The sequence below is a fragment of the Numida meleagris genome, chromosome Z (genome assembly GCF_002078875.1).
Source record: "Numida meleagris isolate 19003 breed g44 Domestic line chromosome Z, NumMel1.0, whole genome shotgun sequence".
Lineage (NCBI taxonomy): Eukaryota > Metazoa > Chordata > Aves > Galliformes > Numididae > Numida > Numida meleagris.
In genome coordinates this window covers 24,514,161-24,535,286 of record NC_034438.1, presented here as the reverse complement: position 1 = coordinate 24,535,286, position 21,126 = coordinate 24,514,161, and the positions used below count along the sequence as shown (strand labels likewise).

Below are 21,126 nucleotides of genomic sequence, written 5' to 3'. Positions count from 1 at the left end.
ATATTATATAAAATATTTTTATATTATATATTATATATCTATTATATATATAAAATATTTTTATATTATATATATTGTATATTATATATATATATATAATGTGGAAATTTAAGGCGTTTCCTTGATGTTTTTCACTCTAGAGAGGTATGTTAGTTTTGTAGCTTACCCTAAACATTTTAAAAATATTTCCAAGATATGCAGTTGCTTTATCTCAAAAAAAGTAATTATAGCAATGCTTAGCATGAGTTCAGCTGAATAAAATACTTCCTTGAATTTAAGCTACAGCGGAAGTTTATTTAAAATTAATTTAACAGCATTTAAAATTTTAACAGCATTTAAGTCTTGGTAAAATTCAGTAGGTCTTTCAAATACTTGATTTTAACAATATTAGCTATTGATAACTGTAGCTATTACTTTCTGAGTTGGGAATTGTTTGCTTTTTTGGTAGGGTTGTAGGTCGTTAGCTAAGATACCTTGTTGTAGTCACATATACAGTATGCAGCATGCTACCATACCACTCTATATGTAAATTTAATTATACCTGTATTATTTTTGCAAGGTTTTAGGAGCTTGCTGTGAAAATGTGATTGGATATATGCCTATTCCTGTAGGCGTAGCAGGACCACTATACCTGGATAACAAAGAGTTTCAGGTTCCAATGGCAACAACTGAAGGATGTCTTGTGGCAAGCACAAATAGAGGATGTAGGGCAATATGTGTAAGTACTGCATGACAAGCTTGAAGACTTACTATAACATAAAATGTGTTTGGGGACGATATAAGGCATATTTTTGACTTGCTAAAAATTAAAATTCATTTCCAGCAATCTTACTTTGTTTCCTTTCTGCTTTCACTTTTAGCTTGGTGGAGGAGCAAGGAGCCGCATTCTAGCAGATGGGATGACTCGAGGACCTGTTGTAAGGCTGCCCACTGCTTGTCGGGCTGCAGAAGTGAAAGCTTGGCTTGAAAGCCCTGAAGGCTTTAAAATAGTGAAAGAAGCTTTTGACAGCACAAGTAGGTTAGTACAGTGGTTACTTTGGCCTTATTTCCTGATATAAGACTTCTGTGGATGGTAGGTAGCTCCTAATAGTATCTGCGTGTGCAGTGCAAGAAAGTGCATTTTCATTTTGGCTGTCCCATGTCATATGAATCTTAAGAAAATGAAACTAATTGGCTATAAGGCAAGACTAGTGATATATGTTTTACGGTAATAAGTAGTAAACAGTTGAAAAACAGCAACAAATATCTATGCATAGCCTATTACTTAATGCATTACTTATTTTTGTTTAAGCATTTTAAAATAAACATTAAAGCTCACTTGTATTCTTAGCAGCACTGTACTATAAGTAACTTCAAATTTGGAATCTAGCCTTTCTGGGAACCTTGTTAGTATAGAGATTCCAGAGAATACAAGGATAAACTAAAGCTAGAAAAGAAATGTTTAAAAATATAAAACAATATTAAGTTTATTTCAAGCCTTGGAGTTTCTTCAAAGACTAATGATTAGTTGCTTGTTTTAGGAGGATTTAGAGAGAGATTTACTCACCAGTTATGTTTCTTACTGATCTTAAAGTTGTCTGCAAGGATGTGCTTATCTTGGTGAGAATCAGCTTGTGCTGCTCTTTAAATGGGATGTTTCCTAGTTCTTTTTTGACTGGCCCTTACTCTGTATGAATAAAGTTTTGATTTGTGGAGCTTGCATCTCTGTTGAAAAGGAAGATGTTTTGCCTTGCTATGAAACTGTCTCAAACATTTCCAAAGGCCGTGTTGTCAGTTTGTACTTGATAGTCAGATGTTTTAGGGAGTACAAACAAGTTAAATTTTTTAGTGGTCTGGGATATTTTACTTCGTTACGTTGAGGAGTAAAAAGCATAAAGACAGTAGACACTTCTATGAGCAGAAGACTTCAAAGTATTTAATTGAGAGAACTATATGCGTGGTAGCTGAAGGCTTTTTCCCGTGCCAAGGGAGTAGGAGTACAGATTACAGATAGCGCTGCTAACTACACTGTGCTATGATTTACTGTCATTTTGCTTCTTAAAATCCTCAAGGATTAAACTAGTTTTAAGTGATCTTTACGTTATCTTGCAGGTTTGCCCGCCTACAAAAACTTCTTGTCAGCTTGGCTGGTCGGAACCTTTATATTCGTTTTCAGTCCAAAACAGGGGATGCAATGGGAATGAATATGATTTCAAAAGTAAGGCTCAGTCCCTATAAATCTTCTTAGTAAATGTGTATTTCTTTTAAAAATAATAACAACAAAAAAAATTACTGTACTATTCTGTAACTACCTGGCATGTGGAAACAAAGAGAAAGCCTAGATGCAGCACTGTTCGCAGTGCTATAAAATCAGAAAACTACTTGAACTCAATGAACATAAAGAATACAAAGAGAACAATGAAAGAAAAAACACTAGAGTACAAAAAGAACACTAGAGTACAAAAGAAAGAACACTAGAGTAACCTCAGTTTTTCTTTTTTTAAAGAAGTTATTCTGGATAATACAGAATTTAAGCTGCTTGCTCTGTTGCTTTAGGCCAAAGATTTTATCCAGTAGTAATTTATCTGTTACTGTGTTTATCATATTTGTAAATAAAGAATGATGAATCTGATGAGTGGCAGAAGGGCAGTATAGTCTATTTTCTTTTTTTATTTTGCTGTTTTTCGTATGTGAGTATGGGAGAACCATAGACATACTTTGTGGTTTAATCCAGCAGGAAGCTAAACACCACACAGCAGTACGGTCACTCCCCAACTCCCAGTGGAATGAGGGAGAGAATTGGGAGAAAAAAGAAGTAGAACTCACAGGTAGAGATAGAAACTAATTTACTAAGACAGAAAAGGAAGAGAGAAATAATAGTGATGATGATAATACATGTATATTTGCAAAACAAGTGATGTACAGCACAATGGCTCAAAACCACAATAGCTGATTGATGCCAGGCCCTGAGCAGCAGCTGTCTCCCCACCCCTCTGGCCAGCTCCCCTCTGTTTTGTAGTTTTTTCACGTGACATCATATGTTATGGAATATCTCTTTGGCCAGTTTAGGTTAGCTGTCCTGGTTCTCTCCCCTTCAAGCTCCTGTGCCCCCCAGCCTGTCACTGGCAGGACAGTAGAAGAAGCTGTAAAATGGAAACAGCCTTGGCTTTGTGTGGCACTGCTCAGCAACAACAAAAATATCAGTGTGTTATCAACATCGTGGTTTTTTTCCTAAGCCAAAACATAGCGTCATATCACACACTATGAAGAAAATCAACTCTGTCCAGCTGAAACAAGGAAACATTACATGTAGGATGCCTTGTGCTGGTTGAGAAAGGTTTTGATACTGACTGCTGTAGCTGTTCAAGTGCCCTCTCCAGAGATAGTACTAAATGTAGCAGACCTTTATTCTGATTTCCTAGTGTAGAGAGGCTCTTCCTTCCTGCATCCAAAATGAATTCCCTTCATGCCTGTCATGGCTGATTTGGTTCATGTTGGATCTTCAGTATGGTAAATGTTCACCTGGAATGTATCCAGAGAATCCATATGCACAGGCAAGGACTCAGTGCTGTTAAGTATTTCCATTTAATTCCTAGTACATTACAGAAAAGATGGTGATCATGCTACCATTTGTGCCTGTTTAAGATTCTTTCTGGGAATCTTGTTCATTTCTTCAGCTGTTATTAGTGATCTGATGAGGCTTAATCCAATCTTCCTGTGCTGCTGTCCTTAAGTAGCTTGTTTTACAACTGTAATCAATACATCAGCCGTTAATAGTATCTGCTTTTGTTTTAACAGGGTACTGAAAAAGCACTGGCAAGGCTGAATGAAGAGTTTCCTGATCTCCAGGTTATAGCTATCAGCGGTAACTACTGTACAGACAAAAAGCCTGCTGCTATAAATTGGATAGAAGGAAGAGGGAAGTCTGTTGTCTGCGAAGCAGTCATTCCAGCCAAGGTTGTTAAAGAAGTAAGTGCCTGCTTTACTGTAATTTGTTCATGAAAAATTTTACATAGTTAAATCATAAATACTGTTAGCTAGCTTTGTTCCATGTATGGATGATTCTTGCAAGTATTTTCATACTACTGCTGTACAACTCATCACTTTTCCTGAGAACCTCCTTATCAGTATATATTTTTTCCTTTCACTGTCTTTTCTAAGATAATATGCTATAAATTTAATGATGAATGTCTACTTGAAGGCATTAGGATTTTCACCTTTTTCCTTTGAAAGATTATGCCAAAACTTCATAGCTTTTAGAGTGAAGTCTCTCAGTAACTTCAATCATTTTCACTTGTTTCTTGTCTCTTGCACAAACTTGGCATTCTCTTCAAAGTCTAGATGCCCCTTACTGCAGGGAAAACAGATAATTAAGGGGTTTCACTTAATTCCAAAGCTGCCTTAGCTTCTTGTCTGATGAAGAGTAACCTTTATAAACAGTGCCAGTCCTAGCTGGCAAACATAAACTAAATCGTAAGAGCTATCTTAAGATCACCTTTCACTCTAGATCAGAAGATTGACTCTGTGTGAAACGGTATCCATTGCCAATTACCTCCATCCAGGGAGGAGTTCATTATACTCAGAACAGTCTTTCACCAACTTGTTCAGGAATTTCTGAATTGTTTGGTGAGCGGTTTTTTTGTTGTTGTTGTTCTGTTTTCTGTTTGATTTTGTTCAGTAACTTGCTCAGTCCCTTTTGTGAATTTTCATAAAACTTCTAGCACAGGTATACCAGTGGAATTCCCCAGTGCAGCTACATCTCTTGTGAAAAACAGCCTCCTTTTGTTGATTATTTAATTTGATGAAGTGAACAGAGTTGGACACAGTGTTCAAACATGTGTGGTCTAATTTTATCTTCTGTTTTGCTTTATATTTTCATCGGTATCATACAGTTTGTGCATATCTGTCATCACTTGCTATTCCTATTACGCTGGATATGGTTTAAATTTGCTCACAGTGTAATTTTGTTTGCCTTCCTTGATCTTTTAAATACTGTATTGTTGCAGATGTTTTATCTGAGTCTTTCAAAATAATGTGGTATACAGGTTCATTATTACTGCATACTGTGTTTATTTTTCAATGCATCAGTGTTTTTTGTTTAAACTCTTCAGTTGAGCTCCATATTCTTATGCAGAGCAACGTGGAGAAGGTTTACTAACTGGAACAACTTGGAAGAACAGTTGCTGTAATGTTAGGGTTAATTAATGGGATATTGCTCCCAAGTTGGCTTGTTTGTTCCAATATGAATTGGAAGCAGAGAAGATAGCTGATTAACTTTCCTTAGAGAGGTATGCAAGTCCAAACTGACTTCTCCATTATTACTTGAATAATATGCCCTGCATTTGAAAGGGCTCCTTTTCAACAAAACAAGTATCTATGATAGAGTCAGATTCTATTTGGAAGTAAACAAGGGATTAGGGGAGAAAGCTTATTAACATGAAATAGTGTATTTCTACTCCTGCTTAAGGAATGGTGTATCACTTTGTTTAGGTACTGAAGACAACGACGGAAGATATAGTTGAAGTGAATATAAACAAAAATCTGGTGGGTTCTGCTATGGCTGGTAGCATAGGTGGCTACAATGCGCACGCAGCAAACATTGTTACAGCTATCTACATTGCTTGTGGTCAGGTAAGTTTGTTTTGCACCAAATCAGCTTTTTTCAGTTCATAATCCTTAACTGAACACTTTGAGTGGTTTTTTTTTTTTTTTTTCTTTTCTCCTTCTGGACCTACAGGATGCTGCGCAGAATGTGGGCAGCTCTAACTGCATCACTTTGATGGAGCGTACTGGTTCCACCAGTGAAGACCTGTATATCAGCTGCACAATGCCATCTATAGAAATAGGGACTGTTGGAGGAGGCACCAACTTGTTACCACAACAGGCCTGTTTGCAGGTACAAAGCAGAAAGTTTACAGCAAATCATCTTCTTAAATAAAAGCCTGCTTTTATAGTGTGTTGTTGTGGGAATGGCCCTCTTGAAACCTGGTGGATTTGACATGAAAATATTAGATTTATCTAATTAATTATTTTTCATGAATATAGCTTTTAAAACTTAAATACTAAAGAGATTTAAAGCTACTTGTTTGGATATAATTCGAAATACTTCAGTATTAAAACTTACTGTAAATTTACTTAGTTTTTATAGTATAACATTGCATATTTTCCCCTCCAGATGTTAGGGGTTCAAGGTGCAAGCCAAGACAACCCTGGTGAAAATGCCCGCCAGCTTGCTAAAATCGTGTGTGCTACAGTGATGGCTGGGGAGTTATCGCTAATGGCAGCTCTTGCAGCTGGGCATCTAGTCAAAAGCCACATGATCCACAACAGGTAAGAAATACAGAACTTCATATCTTTCTCTGCTGTTTTGACCTTTTTCCAAGTACATAAAATTCAGTAACAGTTACGTTAGTATTTGTAACCTAAAACAACAGCGTATCATTTTAACCTTCCTGATCTGGTTATTTTTATATTTTTATCAGGTCAAAAATAAATCTACAAGATCTTCAAGGAACCTGCACTAAGAAGGCAGCTTGAATACTAGAAGAGCTTTGAAATGAAGCAACTGACTTAGGAGTAAAGGGGAAAAAATAATATAATCTGTGAAGCTTACAATGAAAAATCACCTTCAAGTCACTGATTTCTGTGGACAATAAACTGAGGGATAATGGACTTCTGTGAGACTACTTATGCCTTTTGTGTTCTCCAGTGATTAGAAACGACTTCATGATAGAATTGTTGTCAGCTGTCTTAAATATAGTTTTGGAATTCTTAACTGTTAAGCATCATTTTCTGAAGGGTCAGTCACTCGTTTTTACAGGTTTGGATAATTTTGACATGTTAACTGGTAATTACGATGGTGAAATATGATACATACTTTGTACAGTTGTTTTTTGTTTTTTTTTTTTTTTTTTCTGGGGGGGTGTTGATTGATTGTTTTTGTTTGTCTAACCTTGGCTTTAATGCATTGGTCCTTTTAAAGTGATGGCAAACCTAATTGTTTTCCATGAATTCCCAGTTTTAATTTTGTTAAAATGTTAGAGTTGTTAGGTCTTATTCTCTGAGACAATTTTTATCAAATCACATTAGCCCTATAGAAACCTCTGTCTACTTATAGTACTTAATTTTTTGCAGCTAAGCAACATTCAGTGTTTATCTTCACAATTTAGATTATTACTTTAAGAAGAACTTGTGACCTACAAAGTGCTGAACTGTTAAATTATAGTATGTACTAAAGTAGGAAAAAACAGTGTCTTAGCTGTTCTGTTATTTAGTTCAGGTAAAAAAAAGAATGATTTTAAAACTGATTTCTTGTCAGAGAGCTTAATAATTTAAGCAAATGCGGTTTCCTGTGCTTTTTGGAAAGGAATGCATTCAAACAACAAGAATCAGTAACATGTTTACATTTCTTTTAAAAGAAGTCTCTCAAGGTACAGTGTGTTTGCATATTACTAATATTTTTTTGTTCTTAGTGTTTGACTCTTATTCCCCAGGAATAGGTGTGTATCCACTGCTTACACTGAGATGAATGAAGTCAGAAAATCACACTGTTCTTTAATATTAAAGGGTTGGGTTTTTTTTAATGTTTTAATTCCTTTTAAACTTTTTTTGGGGGAGTATTTATTTTAAGATTTTTTTTAATGAAAAGTACTAATTAAGGGAATTCAGTGAAATGACATGTTAATGCAACAGATTTTGTATTAAAATTCTGTACTTGGACCAGTGAAGCAGTCTCAGGTGTTCTTAATGTAATACAGAAAACACAGGTGTATTCTAGTTTGATTCGCCTTCTGGAAGATTGCTAGGGTTATCAACGTGTCTAGCTGGTCATGGGAAGAAAATTTTTAATGACCTTTTTTGGGGGGGGGAAGGGTGGAGCATGAGTGGCAGATCAGTGGATTGGCCTAGATGGGTTTCTTACAGGAGTGTGGTGGCACTTTCAAAGGGGTGACTCGCAGAGGTGCTCTTCAAATATAAATCATTATGGGTTGTTTTGTAGTACATCAACAAATTAATATTGTAATGAGCTCATAAAGCTCCTGTGCAAGCATGAATACATACTACATGCTAGATATGCTATGATAGAATGTAAATACCATGAATGTGCATCTTCCTGCAGTATTGTTGTTAATAGCTACCATTTTATTTAAGGAAGAACTTTGTTTCTATGTTCATTCAGTGAGCTTATTTAAAGTAACACTGTACTGGCAATAAATGGTGGCTCAGTGTTCATTTTGGTGGATTTAACTGACATTCTGTCTTGCAGAATTAACATTTGTATTATTACTAAATTGTGTACATTTTGGTACAAAACTACTTTTTCAGTTTCAGTAAAACAATCCAAAACTTACTGGCTTAATTGTGATACTTTAAGATTACCTCATGATGTGGTGATATAGCAAACAAACTAAAAGATTAAGGAAAACTGTGTCTAGCATCCAGTACTCAAGACAGTGGGTGTATGATACCAGAACGTCTCACTTTGTATTGCAGAATATTCTCTTTAAAGTTGAATTATGCACTTTGCCCAAATGGGAGAGCTCTCACTTCAGCGTTAGCAGTAGCTTCTGTTGAGGCCTAACTGGGTGCTTCTCCTATCTTCTAGAAAATTGTTGAATTCTACTTTTGGCAGTTCCTTTGTTCAACAGTTGGCAGTTCCTGCTGTTTTGCAGTTTTTTGGCAGTTCCTGCTGTTCAACATGGAAGCTTCAGAGTTGTCCACTTTGATTTATCTTCAGCCAGCATAAGAAGTTACCAGTGAAGTGTCCTTTGCCTGATCTTACTGGCAGGACAGCAGCTTCTGCTCAAGCAGCAAAGGGGCACAGATCATGTGCATGCCTAACACAGCTGTGCCACCAAAAACCTGTCACAGACGCTTCCTTGGTTACTGAATGCACATGTGTCAGCAAGAACCCCAGTATGAGAGTTGCTCAGCAGGCACACCAGCTCACAAAAGGGAACATGGCCATGAACCAGCTTGCTTCTCATAGAAGAGTTCAAGCAAGTCCAGCCTCCAGATGTGTCTGTACACAGCACTGTTCAGTTGGTTTTCACCTTTGGCGTGAACCCTGCACCTAATGCAAATACTGCTGAGAATCGCTGTGGCAGATGGCCCACCCTCACACTACTTTCAGCTTTCAAAAGCTGGAAAGACAACTCAACTACTTGTAGTGCTTTTAAGATTTATCATCCCTGTCTGCCTCTTCTGGGACATAGCTTACTACTTTAAAATTCTCTTTTTTCCTGCCTCGCTTTGCTTATGGCAGACAGTACTTCATACAGACACCAGCTGATAAGATCTGGGCTTCATTTGGTGTCCTCATTTCTGTAACAGCTTCTCTGTTCCACAGATACTCTGTCCCTCAGTTGAAGTTTGTACTTCAGGCAGACCCATCTTGCTTAAATTGCAATTACACCCAGTGACATTTCTAGTGCTGACAGCTCTGGATCTTGTCCTCCTGCCTAGAAATCGCTGCTGCCTTGACTTGCCTTGTACCATCCTCTGGGAGGAGGCCTGCCTCTGAAGCTGTGCCTCTTCAGTGCTCTAGGGCCTTTGCAGTATATTATGCAACACAAAATGACCTTTGGTCCTGTTTTCACCACTACTTCACGTTCATCCAGCTTCATAATCTACCCAGGGAGACACTAGGGGCTTTATCTCCCAGGTTCCCCTTAGGACTCTGGTTATCTGGAAAAATGTGTTGGGTTGGCCGATGCTGGCAGCTGTGCCCCTGCCCAGCTGCTTGCACATCTGACCCAGTAGGACTCAGGAGAGAACTGGAAGGGCAAAGGGGAGAAAAACTGCTTCCCACTTACACTGTGACAAAATGCCAGTCTCCAAGAGCAAATAAATGGAAGCCAATCCCATAGTAAAATATATGTTGCAGACTACATAGCTGTCAATCCACATTCTCAGAAAAGAGGCCGTCAGGCACACCGAGGGGTAGTCATCCTGCTGACAGAGAGCTATTTAAAACTGTTCTGAAAACCACACTTCAGGCTTAAAATGTGTGGGGAAGGTCTACTACTACCCTCCTTTTCCCAGCTCTGGTTGCTCAGTCAGTGTTTAGCCCATACCTCACAGCCAATCAAGCCTGCCTTCTATACACTGTACTGGTATATTACCAAGCAAAAAAAGCTTTTTTAAAAATGGTATTGAGAACAATCCAAGAGCTAGTATAAAAATGCAGCAGTCCAGCTCATTTCCTTCCTTTTACAAGTGAGAGCTGGCATAGCTCTACCTTGCTTGCTGTGAGCTGGCCAAGTTAGTGATACTGAAATGGTTAAATTTAGTTCAACTTTTGTGGCTACTGGTTCTAAGAGAATTCATCACTAGTGGGCAGGCCTACCAGCCACGTGGAGAGACATCGCTATTGGCAGTTTCTGACTAAGCAGAACTGCACTTTTTCTGGAACTATCTCAGGATTCCCATGTGAAAGTTGTTTCTAGCTAAGTCTAAAGGGCTTGACACTCACCAAAGAAATACTCTGACGGTATTTGATAAAGCACCCTAAAATGGTAATGTAAAATCCATGGGGAACAGTCGTGTATATGGAAAACAGCATGCAACAGCCCATACTAGAATTCACTGGGAGCTCATTAAACTATCATCTATCTCACTTGCAAAATGTTCCTGTTTTGCACAGTAGCACAGAATAAATCATAATTTGTATTACACTGAGGCTGATAATAAGTCATTGGTTACGTGACAGATGTCTCTGTCACTGTCATTATGCTGTAAATTTAAGTAGTGCCTTAATTTCAGATGGTGTCACAGGACATGCTGAGAGAGCTGTGGCGGTTCACCCTGGAGAAGAGCAGGCTCCAGAGAGACGTGATGGAGGCCTTTCAGTGTCTGAAGGGAGGCTGTAAGAGAGAAGGGGATGGACCCCTTAGCAGGGCCTGTTGTGACAGGACAAGGGCAGGGAATGGCTTTGAACTAGAAGAGAGGAGAATTAGGTTAGATGTTAGGAAGAGATTTTTTTACTCAGAGTGTGGTGAGGCAGTGGAACAGGTGTTCCAGAGAAGTGGTGGATGCCCCGTCCCTAGAGACACTCAAGGTCAGGCTGGACAGGGCTCTGAGCACCTGATCTAGCTGCAGGTGTGCCTGCTCACTGCAGGGCAGTTGGACTAGATGGCCCGTAAAGGTCCCTTCCAACTCTAATGGTTCTATGACTCTGGGGCTCTATTAACTCATTGTGGCAAAACAGCTAAGAACAATACGACATCCCTGAGTGACCTGGTAAGACACAAAATCACTTAATGAGTAACCCTAGTGTTGAGATTCTGTCAACAACTTTTAAAATTTAAATAGCACAATCAATCAAGGCATTTTATAAACTGTCTATTATACAGATGAATTAAAACAGCTCTGCACGCAGATTCGTGGTGTATGAGGCTTTCTGATACTAATTCACTGTCAGCAGCGGACAGTGGTGCGTGCGCTCAGTCTGAAAGCAGCCTCAATGGATGAAGGTGCCAAAGTGGGGATTCAGACCCAAAGCCTGAATGGGATACCCAGAAGAAAATCCACGTTTTAGTAACAAGGAAGAAAAAAAAATCAGTTTATAACCTCCCTGCCCTGCTCTGCAGTCCTTGCCTTCCCACAGCGGAGAAGAGGCCTCGCGATGGCTGCCTGGGGAGGCGGGGAGGAGGCAGTGAGGGCAGGGGCTCGGTTCCGGAGCGGCAGCCCAGCCGCCCCCGCCCGGCCGCTCAGCAGTTAAGGGCCGCGCCGCACCGCCAGGCCGCAAGGTGGCGTCCGCTGCCTCCGCTGGGCCGCGCCGCTCTATCCGCCGCCACTTTTGCCGCCGCCGCTGCCAAGATGGAGGCGCCTCCCGTTACCATGATGCCCGTTACGGGCGGCACTATCAACATGATGGAGTACTTGCTGCAAGGTAAGGCGTGGGGCCGGCACCGAGCGGCTGACTGCCGCCCCGCGAGGCTCCCAGTGGGCGCCGCAGCCGTGCGCGGGGCCGAGGCGGGCGCATGGCTGGCGCGGCCCAGGCGCGGGCGGCGAAGGGGCCCCAGCGGGGAGGAACAGGGCAGCGGCTGAGCTGTGTCTTGCCGCCACAGGAAGCGTTTTGGACCAGAGCCTGGAGAGCCTGCTGCACCGTCTGCGCGGGCTGTGCGACAACATGGAGCCAGAGACCTTCCTGGACCACGAGATGGTGTTCCTGCTGAAGGGGCAGCAGGCCAGCCCCTTCGTGCTGCGGGCGCGGCGCTCCATGGACAAGAGCGGCATGCCCTGGCACCTGCGCTACCTGGGCCAGCCGGAAATTGGAGACAAAAACCGGCACGCGCTGGTGCGCAACTGCGTGGACATCGCGACTTCGGACAACCTGACGGACTTCCTGGTGGAGATGGGCTTCCGCATGGATCACGAGTTCGTGGCCAAGGGGCACGTGTTCCGCAAGGGGATCATGAAGATTGTGGTCTACAAGATTTTCCGCATCTTGATGCCGGGCAACACGGATAGCATTGAGCCACTCTCCCTCTCCTACCTTGTAGAGCTTAACGTTGTCGCTCCGGCAGGACAGGACATAGTTTCTGATGACATGAGGAACTTTGCGGAGCAGCTGAAGCCTTTAGTACATCTGGAAAAAATTGACCCTAAAAGGTTAATGTGATGAAAAGCCGGGCAGCTAAAGCAGTGCTGTCGTGGACAGTCTAGTAGGGACTAACCTTTGTTCAAATCATTGTATGTGTACCTTTAGATTTAGTTAAATATGTACTTTTATCTAGGTCAGGATGACCGTATTTGAAAGTGCTAACGTGATTAAGTAGGATCATAGAATTGTGGACTCTTTGAAGATGGGAGTGCCTTGAAAAAACATGTAGTTAACTGGCTTGACTAGCATAGCCAGGCTGCATCCAGCAGGGAGTGTGGGGATTGGTTGGACTCCAGTGCACACAGATGTTTTGTTCAGGGACTCCACTGGTTCCTCTCCCCTGCTGGAGCAGTAAGTGATGTTAAGGTGCAACACTTAATAATTGAGATTTTGACTTACGGTGTGGTGGGGGGGGGAAGGAGAGGGTAAGAGGCTTTGATTTATTGTTTTTTTGTTTTTTTTTTTTATAATTAGCCAGCATTTGGTATTGTTTATGCACGTAGATGCATGCCTAAGAGCAGAGTGTATGTCGTTTTGGATAAAAATTTTTGTTGAAAGTATGAGGACCACTCCCTTGTCTGAGATTTCCCCTCACTGGGGGGGAAAGAAAATGAAACATTATGATATGCAGTGGTGGCCAGGATGTAAACTGGATGGGGAAAAGTGGCCAGAAATGGGAACCTTGAAAGTGAAAGATAAAATCCTTTTTAAACTATTTAAATGTGAGTTTGGAAATAAGATTTTAACACACGAATTTTTGTATATGCCAGAATGCATTCGTTATAAAATTATTAATAAACTAGACAGAAGTATAAGTTGATGGAAATTAATTTGAGGGCTTTAGTGGTATTATCTGAGACTAGGAAGAGCAAAAATATAAAAAGATGTTGCTCTGCTTGCAGTATTGGAAAAAAAATGTTCCCTGACTGGAAAGATGTACAGGTTTTGTGGAACGTGGTGTTATTCCCTGAGGAAAAAAATAAACACATTCTTCTTAGAGAAAGCTAGTGGGGAAAACAGGAGGATAAATTGCAAGAGAAGGCCGAGAATGGTTCATGCCTGTAATAGAACCTAAGTGGGATCTGAGTACTTAGGGGACAGCTAATGATTAAATAGTGTGACACAGAGCTCGACTGAGCACCCATCAGCATTTTATGAGCGGTCATGTGAGACAGCTAGAAAGTGGACTTGACTTAAGTTTATGGTTAGTGCAAGATTTGAGAGCTGTTAATCAAATATTTAGCAACATGCATCCTGCAGTATCTAACCACTATGCTTTGCTGACAGCTATAGCTGATTTCAGTGTTTATAATTTTAGATTTGAAAGATGATTTCTTTTGCGTTCCCTTGGGAGAACCAGAAAATGTTTGCTTTGGAACAGGACAGAAGAGTCGGCTGTGCTGAATGGTGCTTCCCCAAGGGCTTAAGAACAGCCTAACGCTGTTTGGTGATATACTGGCGAAATTACTGGAGGGTAGGGACTTGTCAGTTACTTCACTGACATGATGTTGAAAATGTCAAGTGTTTTAAATCCTGCATTGCAGTTACCTGTAAATGAGGGAGAAGACCTATCTCATGATTGCTTGCAAGCAATTGAACCTGTATATTCCAACCAGCCAGACCTAAAAGATGCCCTCCTAGAAAATCCTGACTGGGAGCTGTTCACTGATGGAAGCAGCTCTGTAGTTAGCGTAGAACAGAAAGCCCTAGGTATGCAATTATAACCTGGGAAGAAGAAACAGAATTAAGACCCTTGCCAGCCAATATGTAGGCTCAGAAAGTTGAGCTAATTGCTCTGGCTCGAACATTAAAACTGTCAAATGAAAAGTGAGCTAACATTTATACTGACTTGATGTATGCCTTTGGTGTAATATGTACCCATGGAGTGATTTGGAAAGAAAGAGAATTAACTATAATCTCAAGGAAATCCTATCAAGTATAGTACAGAAATCATGAGATTACTTGATTCAGTTAGTTAGAAATCCAAGAGAAGCAGGAGTGATTCACTGCAAGGCCTGCCAGACTGGACATACTGATGTTACCAAAGGGAGCAGAAGAGCAGGTGAAGCTGCCAAGAAAATAGAATTGTCAGTAACTATTGGAGGCGTACTTGCTGAGAAGTTTTAAATATTAAGACTCCTTTTTATATGAAAAACAGGATAAATTAGCTCCAGGAATGAAAGAAGTTAACACATGGGAGTACTCATATGGGTAGAAGCTCTAGTTGAAGCAGAAAGAGGATAAGCAGTGGGAATTAATATGTTATTGATTGCCAAAAGTATTGTCCAGATGTGCAGGATTTGTCTTAAAAATAATGCTAAAATTCAGAGGAGACCCAGGAGAGGTAAAAAAGGGTTCTGTACCTGGGGAATATTGGCATTGAAACTGAAATTGGAATATTGAGTATTTTTCTGAATTACCTGAGTAACGGGTATACGTAATTATTGGTATTGGTTGACACCTTCTCATGGCAGCTTGAGGCATTCCTGAGCTGAACCAAGAAAGCAAGAGAGGTAGTCAGCATTTTAGTAAAGGACATAGTTCCAAGATCTGGTATTCCAGGGGAATTCTTGTCAGATGGAGGACCTCGTTTTGCAGCAAAAATAACCCAAGGAATACCTAGGTTCCTGCAGATGAAATGGGACTTAGGTATGCCATTAAAAGCACAGTGAAGTGGTCAAGCAGAGAGGATGAATCAAACATGAAAAAGACAGTCTGGAAAATTTATGTCAAGAAACACATTTGAAATGGGTCTAAGTTCTCCCTTTGGCATTACTGAGAATTTGAGTATCTCCCAGGTTAGGGAGGGAAGGAGTTAGTCCTTTTGAAATCTTGAATGGAAAACCATATACCGTAAGTATGACTGGAAAAGGCCATCAGATGCATGTATTTGATAATCAAATACTTACTGAATATCTCTGTCTCAAGAGTTCTTTCTTCCCTTGGTAGGTACGAGCAATTAAGAACTCCACTGCTGCTGAATGTGCCTGTAGAGAGTCAAGTGGGTGGGGCCAGGGTGTTTTTGATGGTGCCTAGAGACAGGATAAGGGGCAGCGGGTACAGACTGGAACACAGGAAGTTCCATCTGAATATGAGAAATTACTGCTTCACTTTGGGGTTGACAGAGCTCTGGAACAGGCTCTGGAGTCTCCTTCTCCAGAGATACTCAGAACTTACCTGGATGCCCACCTGTGCAGTCTGCTGTAGGGAGCCTGCTTTAGCAGGGGGCTGGACTCAGTGATCTCCAGAGGTCCCTTGCAACCCCTACAATTCTGTGATTCTGTGATTCCCTTAAACCAGGAGACCAAGTGTATTTCTGAACTTGGAAAGACAAACCTTTGGCTGAGAAGTGGAAATGACAAATACTGCAGTAAAAGGGATTGACATGGGTTCATTACCAGGACAAAGGCAGATCCAGCAGGAGAAGCAAAGAGTTGAAGTTGATTCCCTGAAGCTGAAAATGAAAAGAAATATTCAGACTGTAAGTGCAGTTTGTGTACCTACCCACTTAGAACTGGAATTTACTCAGAGAGTAATACTTTTGGTTTTGTACATTTTACTTGTTCTGTAATATTTTGCTTATTTGTGTCACTCTACAGATTTCTTTAAAGGAAGAAACGAAGACACTAGGTGGAGGTGATACTCCTCTGTTAACCTTTGGATGATAAAGATAACTGAGGCAAGTGTATCAGAACCAGGAAACTCATGGGAACAGGATATGTTTCATAAAATAATCCAAAATACAGTTCGGTTTGCAAATAAGACTGCTGGGTTTGTGCTTATCTTCCAGAAGTGCTGAGCAGGCAGCTTCATTAGTTGTGGTACCTATCCCAGCTAGCGTATCCTGGAGATGCTTATGGATTGGGAAAATTTTACTGTTAATGAAGAAAATACATCCATTACAAAAAGTGTCTCAGGCAGGAATGATGGCCCTGCAAAACAGAATGGTCTTAAATATGTTTGCATCAAAAGGAGGGATTTGTATGGTACCTTACAGAAAGTGTTGCTTCTATGTAGACCAAAGTGGTAAGACTTCTACAGATTTTGAATAAATTTTGGAAGCAGACAAAAATATTGCATGAGGTTCAAAAAGACAATACTTCTTTGAGGAAATATTCAGATGGTTGCCTTCCTGGTCCCCTGATTTGCAGCCACTTCCATCAAACCAGCCTGATGCATTAGTTCCACAAAAACAAGGTCAAATATCCCACTATTTCTATGTTTTTGTTGCTCTTTTTTTTATGTTTTAATAAAAATATGTATTTAAAAATATTTGTAAGTTGTATACATTAATTATATATTTTATTTGCAATTCTTTTTCACTTCATGCAAGCCAAGATTTTGGACACCCATAGAGTAACCTCCTTACAGGTTTTTGTATGTGTATCTCTAGATGTCGCAAAATGTATTTAGGTCAGGATGACCATCCTTGAAACTGCTAACGTGATTAAGTAGAGGAACTCTTGATCGCAATGTCGTAACTAGTCTTTGAAGATAGGAGCATCTTGAGAAAAGATGCAGTTAGTTGTTGTGTTCAGGTAGCCTGCAGGGAGGGAGGTGAGCCCTTTCTTTAGGTGACCAGTTGTAGGCTGGAGGCTGCATCGGGGCAGTGGTCAAGTGATAAAAATAAGTGTAAAAATTTTGGGTAGCTTTGTGGGAGGCACCCTAGCACCCAAACTTGTGCAGCTTTGCCATAAATCAGTATCTTGTCTCTGTTTGTGAGGTTGGCCTAAATAACACCAGGAAACAAATCTGCCTTTCTGACAACATTCTTGTTAGGATTCTGGAGGAGGCTGTTTTTCTAAAATGCCTTCTGAGGGCAAATCAAAGCATGGAGAGAGGGAATACTGGTGTTTTGCTAGTTGCAGCTACTATTTTTTTCATTAATTTGTGTGTGTGAGTGAAAGTTGGCTCTTCTTTAAAAGTAATCCCATCCAAAATATCATAAAAAAACAGTATTGGTAATTTCCCCCCTCTCACTGGGGAAATATTCCATGGGAAGTGTAGTGCCCAACAATCCATCAAACGTACTCAAATTCATCCTCCTCTGTACCCACACCTCTACACTGTTCTTTTTTTTTAAAGCACCTTTCCTGAATACTCCCTTTTTTCTTCTGCTACATGAAGCTAATATCCTTTAAGCAAGAGGTGTTTAACACAAGCCTAAAACCAAGAAATGTACGCAGCATAAAATAGCAAGTGTAGCATCCCTATTTACAGTACAAAAGTAGAGTAAGCCTGTATGTATTAGGAACAGATAGGACAGAATACTTTACAGGGAACTTGTTTCTCATATAAGGAAAGCTAGAATTAGTAAAGAATTTACCAGTATTAGAACCATGAGAGTATTTTAAAAAAAATGTACAAATGCTGTTCCATCCATTTTACTGAAGTTGAGTATGGCTGTCACAGTTAATGAGCAGCTGGCATGTTTTCAGTATTGGATTCTCCACATCTGACGGGTAGCTCTGAAAATTAAACACAGTTATCAGACCTGGAGTCGTGCAAAGCATTTGACAGTCTCCTGCATCATGTCCTTATCGCCAAATTGCAGGGTCGTGGAACTGAGAAATGGACCACTCAGAATTGTCAGAATGAATGCACTCTAAGATGGTGGTCGGTGGCTCAATGTCCAAATGGAGGCAGGTGCTGAGTGGTGTTCCATGGGGGTCAGCACTGGGACAGGCACTACTGAACATCTCTGCTGGGGACACGGACAATGGGACTGAGTGCACCCTCAGCACATTTTCAGATGACTGAAAATGAGTGGTGCGGTTGACACACTGGAGAGAAGGGATGCCACCCACAGGGGCCTTGGCAGGCTCAAGAGGTGGGCAACAACGTTCAGATTAACAAAGTCAAGTGCAAAGTCCCGCACCTGGGTCCGGGCGATCCCAAACATGCGTACAGGCTGCGTAATGAACGGATAGAGCAGAGGCTGGGCGATGAGTAGAGCACAGCCCTGCAGAGGAGGATTTAGGAGTGTTGGTGAAAGAAAAGCTGAACATGAGCCAGCACTGTGTGCTTGCAGCCTAGAAGGCCAAAGTATCCTGGACTGTATTTAGGGCCAGAAAGATAAGAAAGGGCCTGGAGCATCTCCCATATGAAGAAAGGCTGAGTTACCTGGGTCTGTTCCGCCTCTGGAAGACTGAGAGGGGATCAGATAAGTGTTTATAAATATCTAAAGGGAGGTGGGAGGCAAATGGACGAGGCCAGGCTCTTCTCAGTGGCTTATAGTGATAGGACAAGGAGGAATGGCCTAAAACATGAACATAGGAAGTTGCATACTAGCACGCGGAAGAACTTCTTTAAGGTCAGGGTGACGGAGCGCTGGAACAGGCTGCCCAGAGGGGTGGTGGAGTCTGCTTCTATGGTGATAGTCAAGACCCGTCTGGACGCCTACCTGTGCCACCTGTCGTAGGGTGCCTGTGTTAGCAGGGGGTTGGACTCGATGCTCTCAAGGTCCCTTCCAACCCCTCCGATTCTGTGAAATCTGTATCAAGAGGGGTGGCCAACAGGGAGAGGGAGGTGACTGTCCCCTTCTGCTGTACTCTGCCCAGGTCTGGGGCACCAGCACAGGAAAAATGGAGCTGTTGGACTGTGTCCAGAGAAAGTGACAAAGATGCTCCGAGGGCTGGCGCACCTCTCTAATGAAGGCTGAGGAAGCTGGGCTAATTCTGTCTGGAGAGACCTTACAGCAGCCTTCCAGTATTTAAAAAGGGCCTGAAGAGAAGATGGGAAGAGACTCTCTGTCAAGACAGTGTAGTGATAGGAGAAGCAGGAATGGTTTTAAACTAGAAGAAGGGATGTTTAGTTTAGATGTTAGGAGGGAATTTTTCTCTGAGGGTGGAGAGGCACTGGCACAGGCTGCCCAGAGAAGCTGTGGGTGCCCCATTCCCGGAGGCGCTCAAGGCCAGGTTGCATGGGGCCCTGGGCAGCCTGTGCTGGTGAGGGGCAGCTCTGCCCAAGGCAGCGGGTTGAGACTGGGTGGGTTTTAAGATTCCTCCCAACCCAAACCTGTCATTCTACAGCAGTAGAGCTTCTACGTGAACTACCGTGATGCTGCTTGATGAGCACCCCTCTTGATAGAAAGATGGTTAGTTACTCTGTATTTCAATGATAATTGAGCTCAGAGTTTTCAAATTCAGTTCAAATAAAAGTGGTTGGGAAAATCAGAAAAGCATTTCTTAAGTTCCTTACAGAAATTTACAACCATTTTGCCTTTTACTGAAACACACCAATTGCTGTCAGAGTCATCATCATGTCTTAACAATGCACGACTGTATACAACAGCTCAAACACTACTCCTATAAAAAGCTTCAGGAAGAAACTATTCAGGTTATAACTGAAATTTTCAACACTGGACTTGGTCAAGGTAGTATGTAACTGGATTAGTGCTCAAGGAGTGCATGCTCTACCATAAAGCAGCATGGGAAAAACAGTCTTTTAACACAGGATGAAGATTGTAATGATTATGCTGATCTCATAGCAATATGCAAACAGGATGCAAACAATTAGATGACCCGTGTGACTCTACTAAATAATGAGACTCAAAACACTTTCTGGAGCATATAGACACAGCTACAGTTTTTTTTGTTCGTGCTCTCACACAACTGATGCTCATCAGTCAGGATACAACCCTGGGGTTTTGAGTTCCTCTTTTTTTTTTTGTTGTCATCCAGCATAACTTTCCAGGTGCTGAGCAGTAATTCCTAGGCTCTGGCCATGCCAGGAAGCTGAACTTGCTTCATGACTCAGTTGCAATTCCACCCTCATGGTGAAATTCTTCACAACTGCGGCTATTTCCTATCAGTATTACACTAGTTAGGAATCGCTGGCCAAGAACCACGGTCTGTCCAAATACACAAAAGTTTAGGAAAAAATAAAATAGACGACAAGTCTAGAGCTTCACATGCTTTTCAAAGGATACTTATTTGGAGGTAAACATGAAGGTGTATAGTAAGCAACAGGTGTGTAGGCACTTCCCATTGCATCTGAAAAGAACTCAGACAAAACTTGGGAGGTAAATTAGCATATGGAGGGACACACAAAATACTGAAGACTTGCTGTGTGCAATTATTTTACTGAGTTGTAATGCCTTCAGTGGCTCAAAACAGCAGCAGAATGAGGGAGTCAAAGCCAGCGGCTCAACCAAAGCTTTAAAAACAAGCAGTATGGCAGGAGAATTTACTTCGGCCTTCGGCATACAGTTGCTTCCAACCACTTCCAAGTCTTCTCAGCTCCTTTACTTCTCATCTCTGAGAATGAAACAAGGGACTCAAAACCACTTTATAAACTATGCACATTTTAAAATGCTTTTATTTTCTTTTTTTCTTTTTAAAGAGGAAAAAGGCTTGTTAATGTTATGGTGAAAATCCCTTGTGGAAATTCAGCAGACCAGCTCAAACGAAAGTAGGCTGAACTGAAAGGTCCTAATTAAAGTTTTTATGCTTTAGACAACAGAAAGTCCAACTACTGCTTGGTCTAACTATTTCTTTGTCCTCCTCAAAAGTTCATTTTAAGAGAATTAGTTTAAACTA

At 41.0% G+C, this 21,126-nt stretch overlaps 2 protein-coding genes across 5 annotated transcripts in view; both read left to right on the top strand.

The window, feature by feature from the left end:
* The window catches only part of HMGCR (3-hydroxy-3-methylglutaryl-CoA reductase), a 19,650-nt gene extending 11,321 nt beyond the window's left edge, over positions 1-8,329 (top strand). For both annotated transcript variants that reach the window (XM_021380867.1, XM_021380868.1), the window contains 8 exons: positions 560-718; positions 861-1,018; positions 2,092-2,197; positions 3,778-3,948; positions 5,470-5,610; positions 5,717-5,875; positions 6,155-6,309; positions 6,462-8,329. In XM_021380867.1, coding sequence (XP_021236542.1) covers positions 560-718; positions 861-1,018; positions 2,092-2,197; positions 3,778-3,948; positions 5,470-5,610; positions 5,717-5,875; positions 6,155-6,309; positions 6,462-6,516 — 1,104 coding nt within the window. In that variant the 3' untranslated portion in view covers positions 6,517-8,329. The remainder of the gene's footprint in view (positions 1-559; positions 719-860; positions 1,019-2,091; positions 2,198-3,777; positions 3,949-5,469; positions 5,611-5,716; positions 5,876-6,154; positions 6,310-6,461) is intronic.
* On the top strand, positions 11,577-16,350 carry MED18 (mediator complex subunit 18). 3 transcript variants are annotated; one of them, XR_002433650.1, is made up of 4 exons: positions 11,577-11,872; positions 12,051-12,937; positions 15,887-16,067; positions 16,186-16,350. XR_002433650.1 is itself a non-coding variant. In XM_021381488.1 (2 exons), exons 1-2 carry the CDS (start codon positions 11,800-11,802, stop codon positions 12,602-12,604), a joined length of 627 nt encoding a protein of 208 aa, XP_021237163.1. In that variant the 5' UTR covers positions 11,577-11,799; the 3' UTR covers positions 12,605-16,348. The 3 variants fall into 3 exon arrangements, 1 of the variants encoding a protein (XP_021237163.1); XR_002433649.1 differs by having other exon boundaries at positions 12,051-12,952; XM_021381488.1 differs by having other exon boundaries at positions 12,051-16,348.

What these genes read in the sequence shown, in the direction of transcription:
- MED18 (XM_021381488.1), top strand. Translation starts at nt 11,800, where the DNA reads ATGGAGGCGCCTCCCGTTACCATGATGCCCGTTACGGGCGGCACTATC. An exon ending in GATGGAGTACTTGCTGCAAG is followed by an intron (nt 11,873 to 12,050) that starts GTAAGGCGTGGG and finishes TTGCCGCCACAG; the next exon opens with GAAGCGTTTTGGACCAGAGC.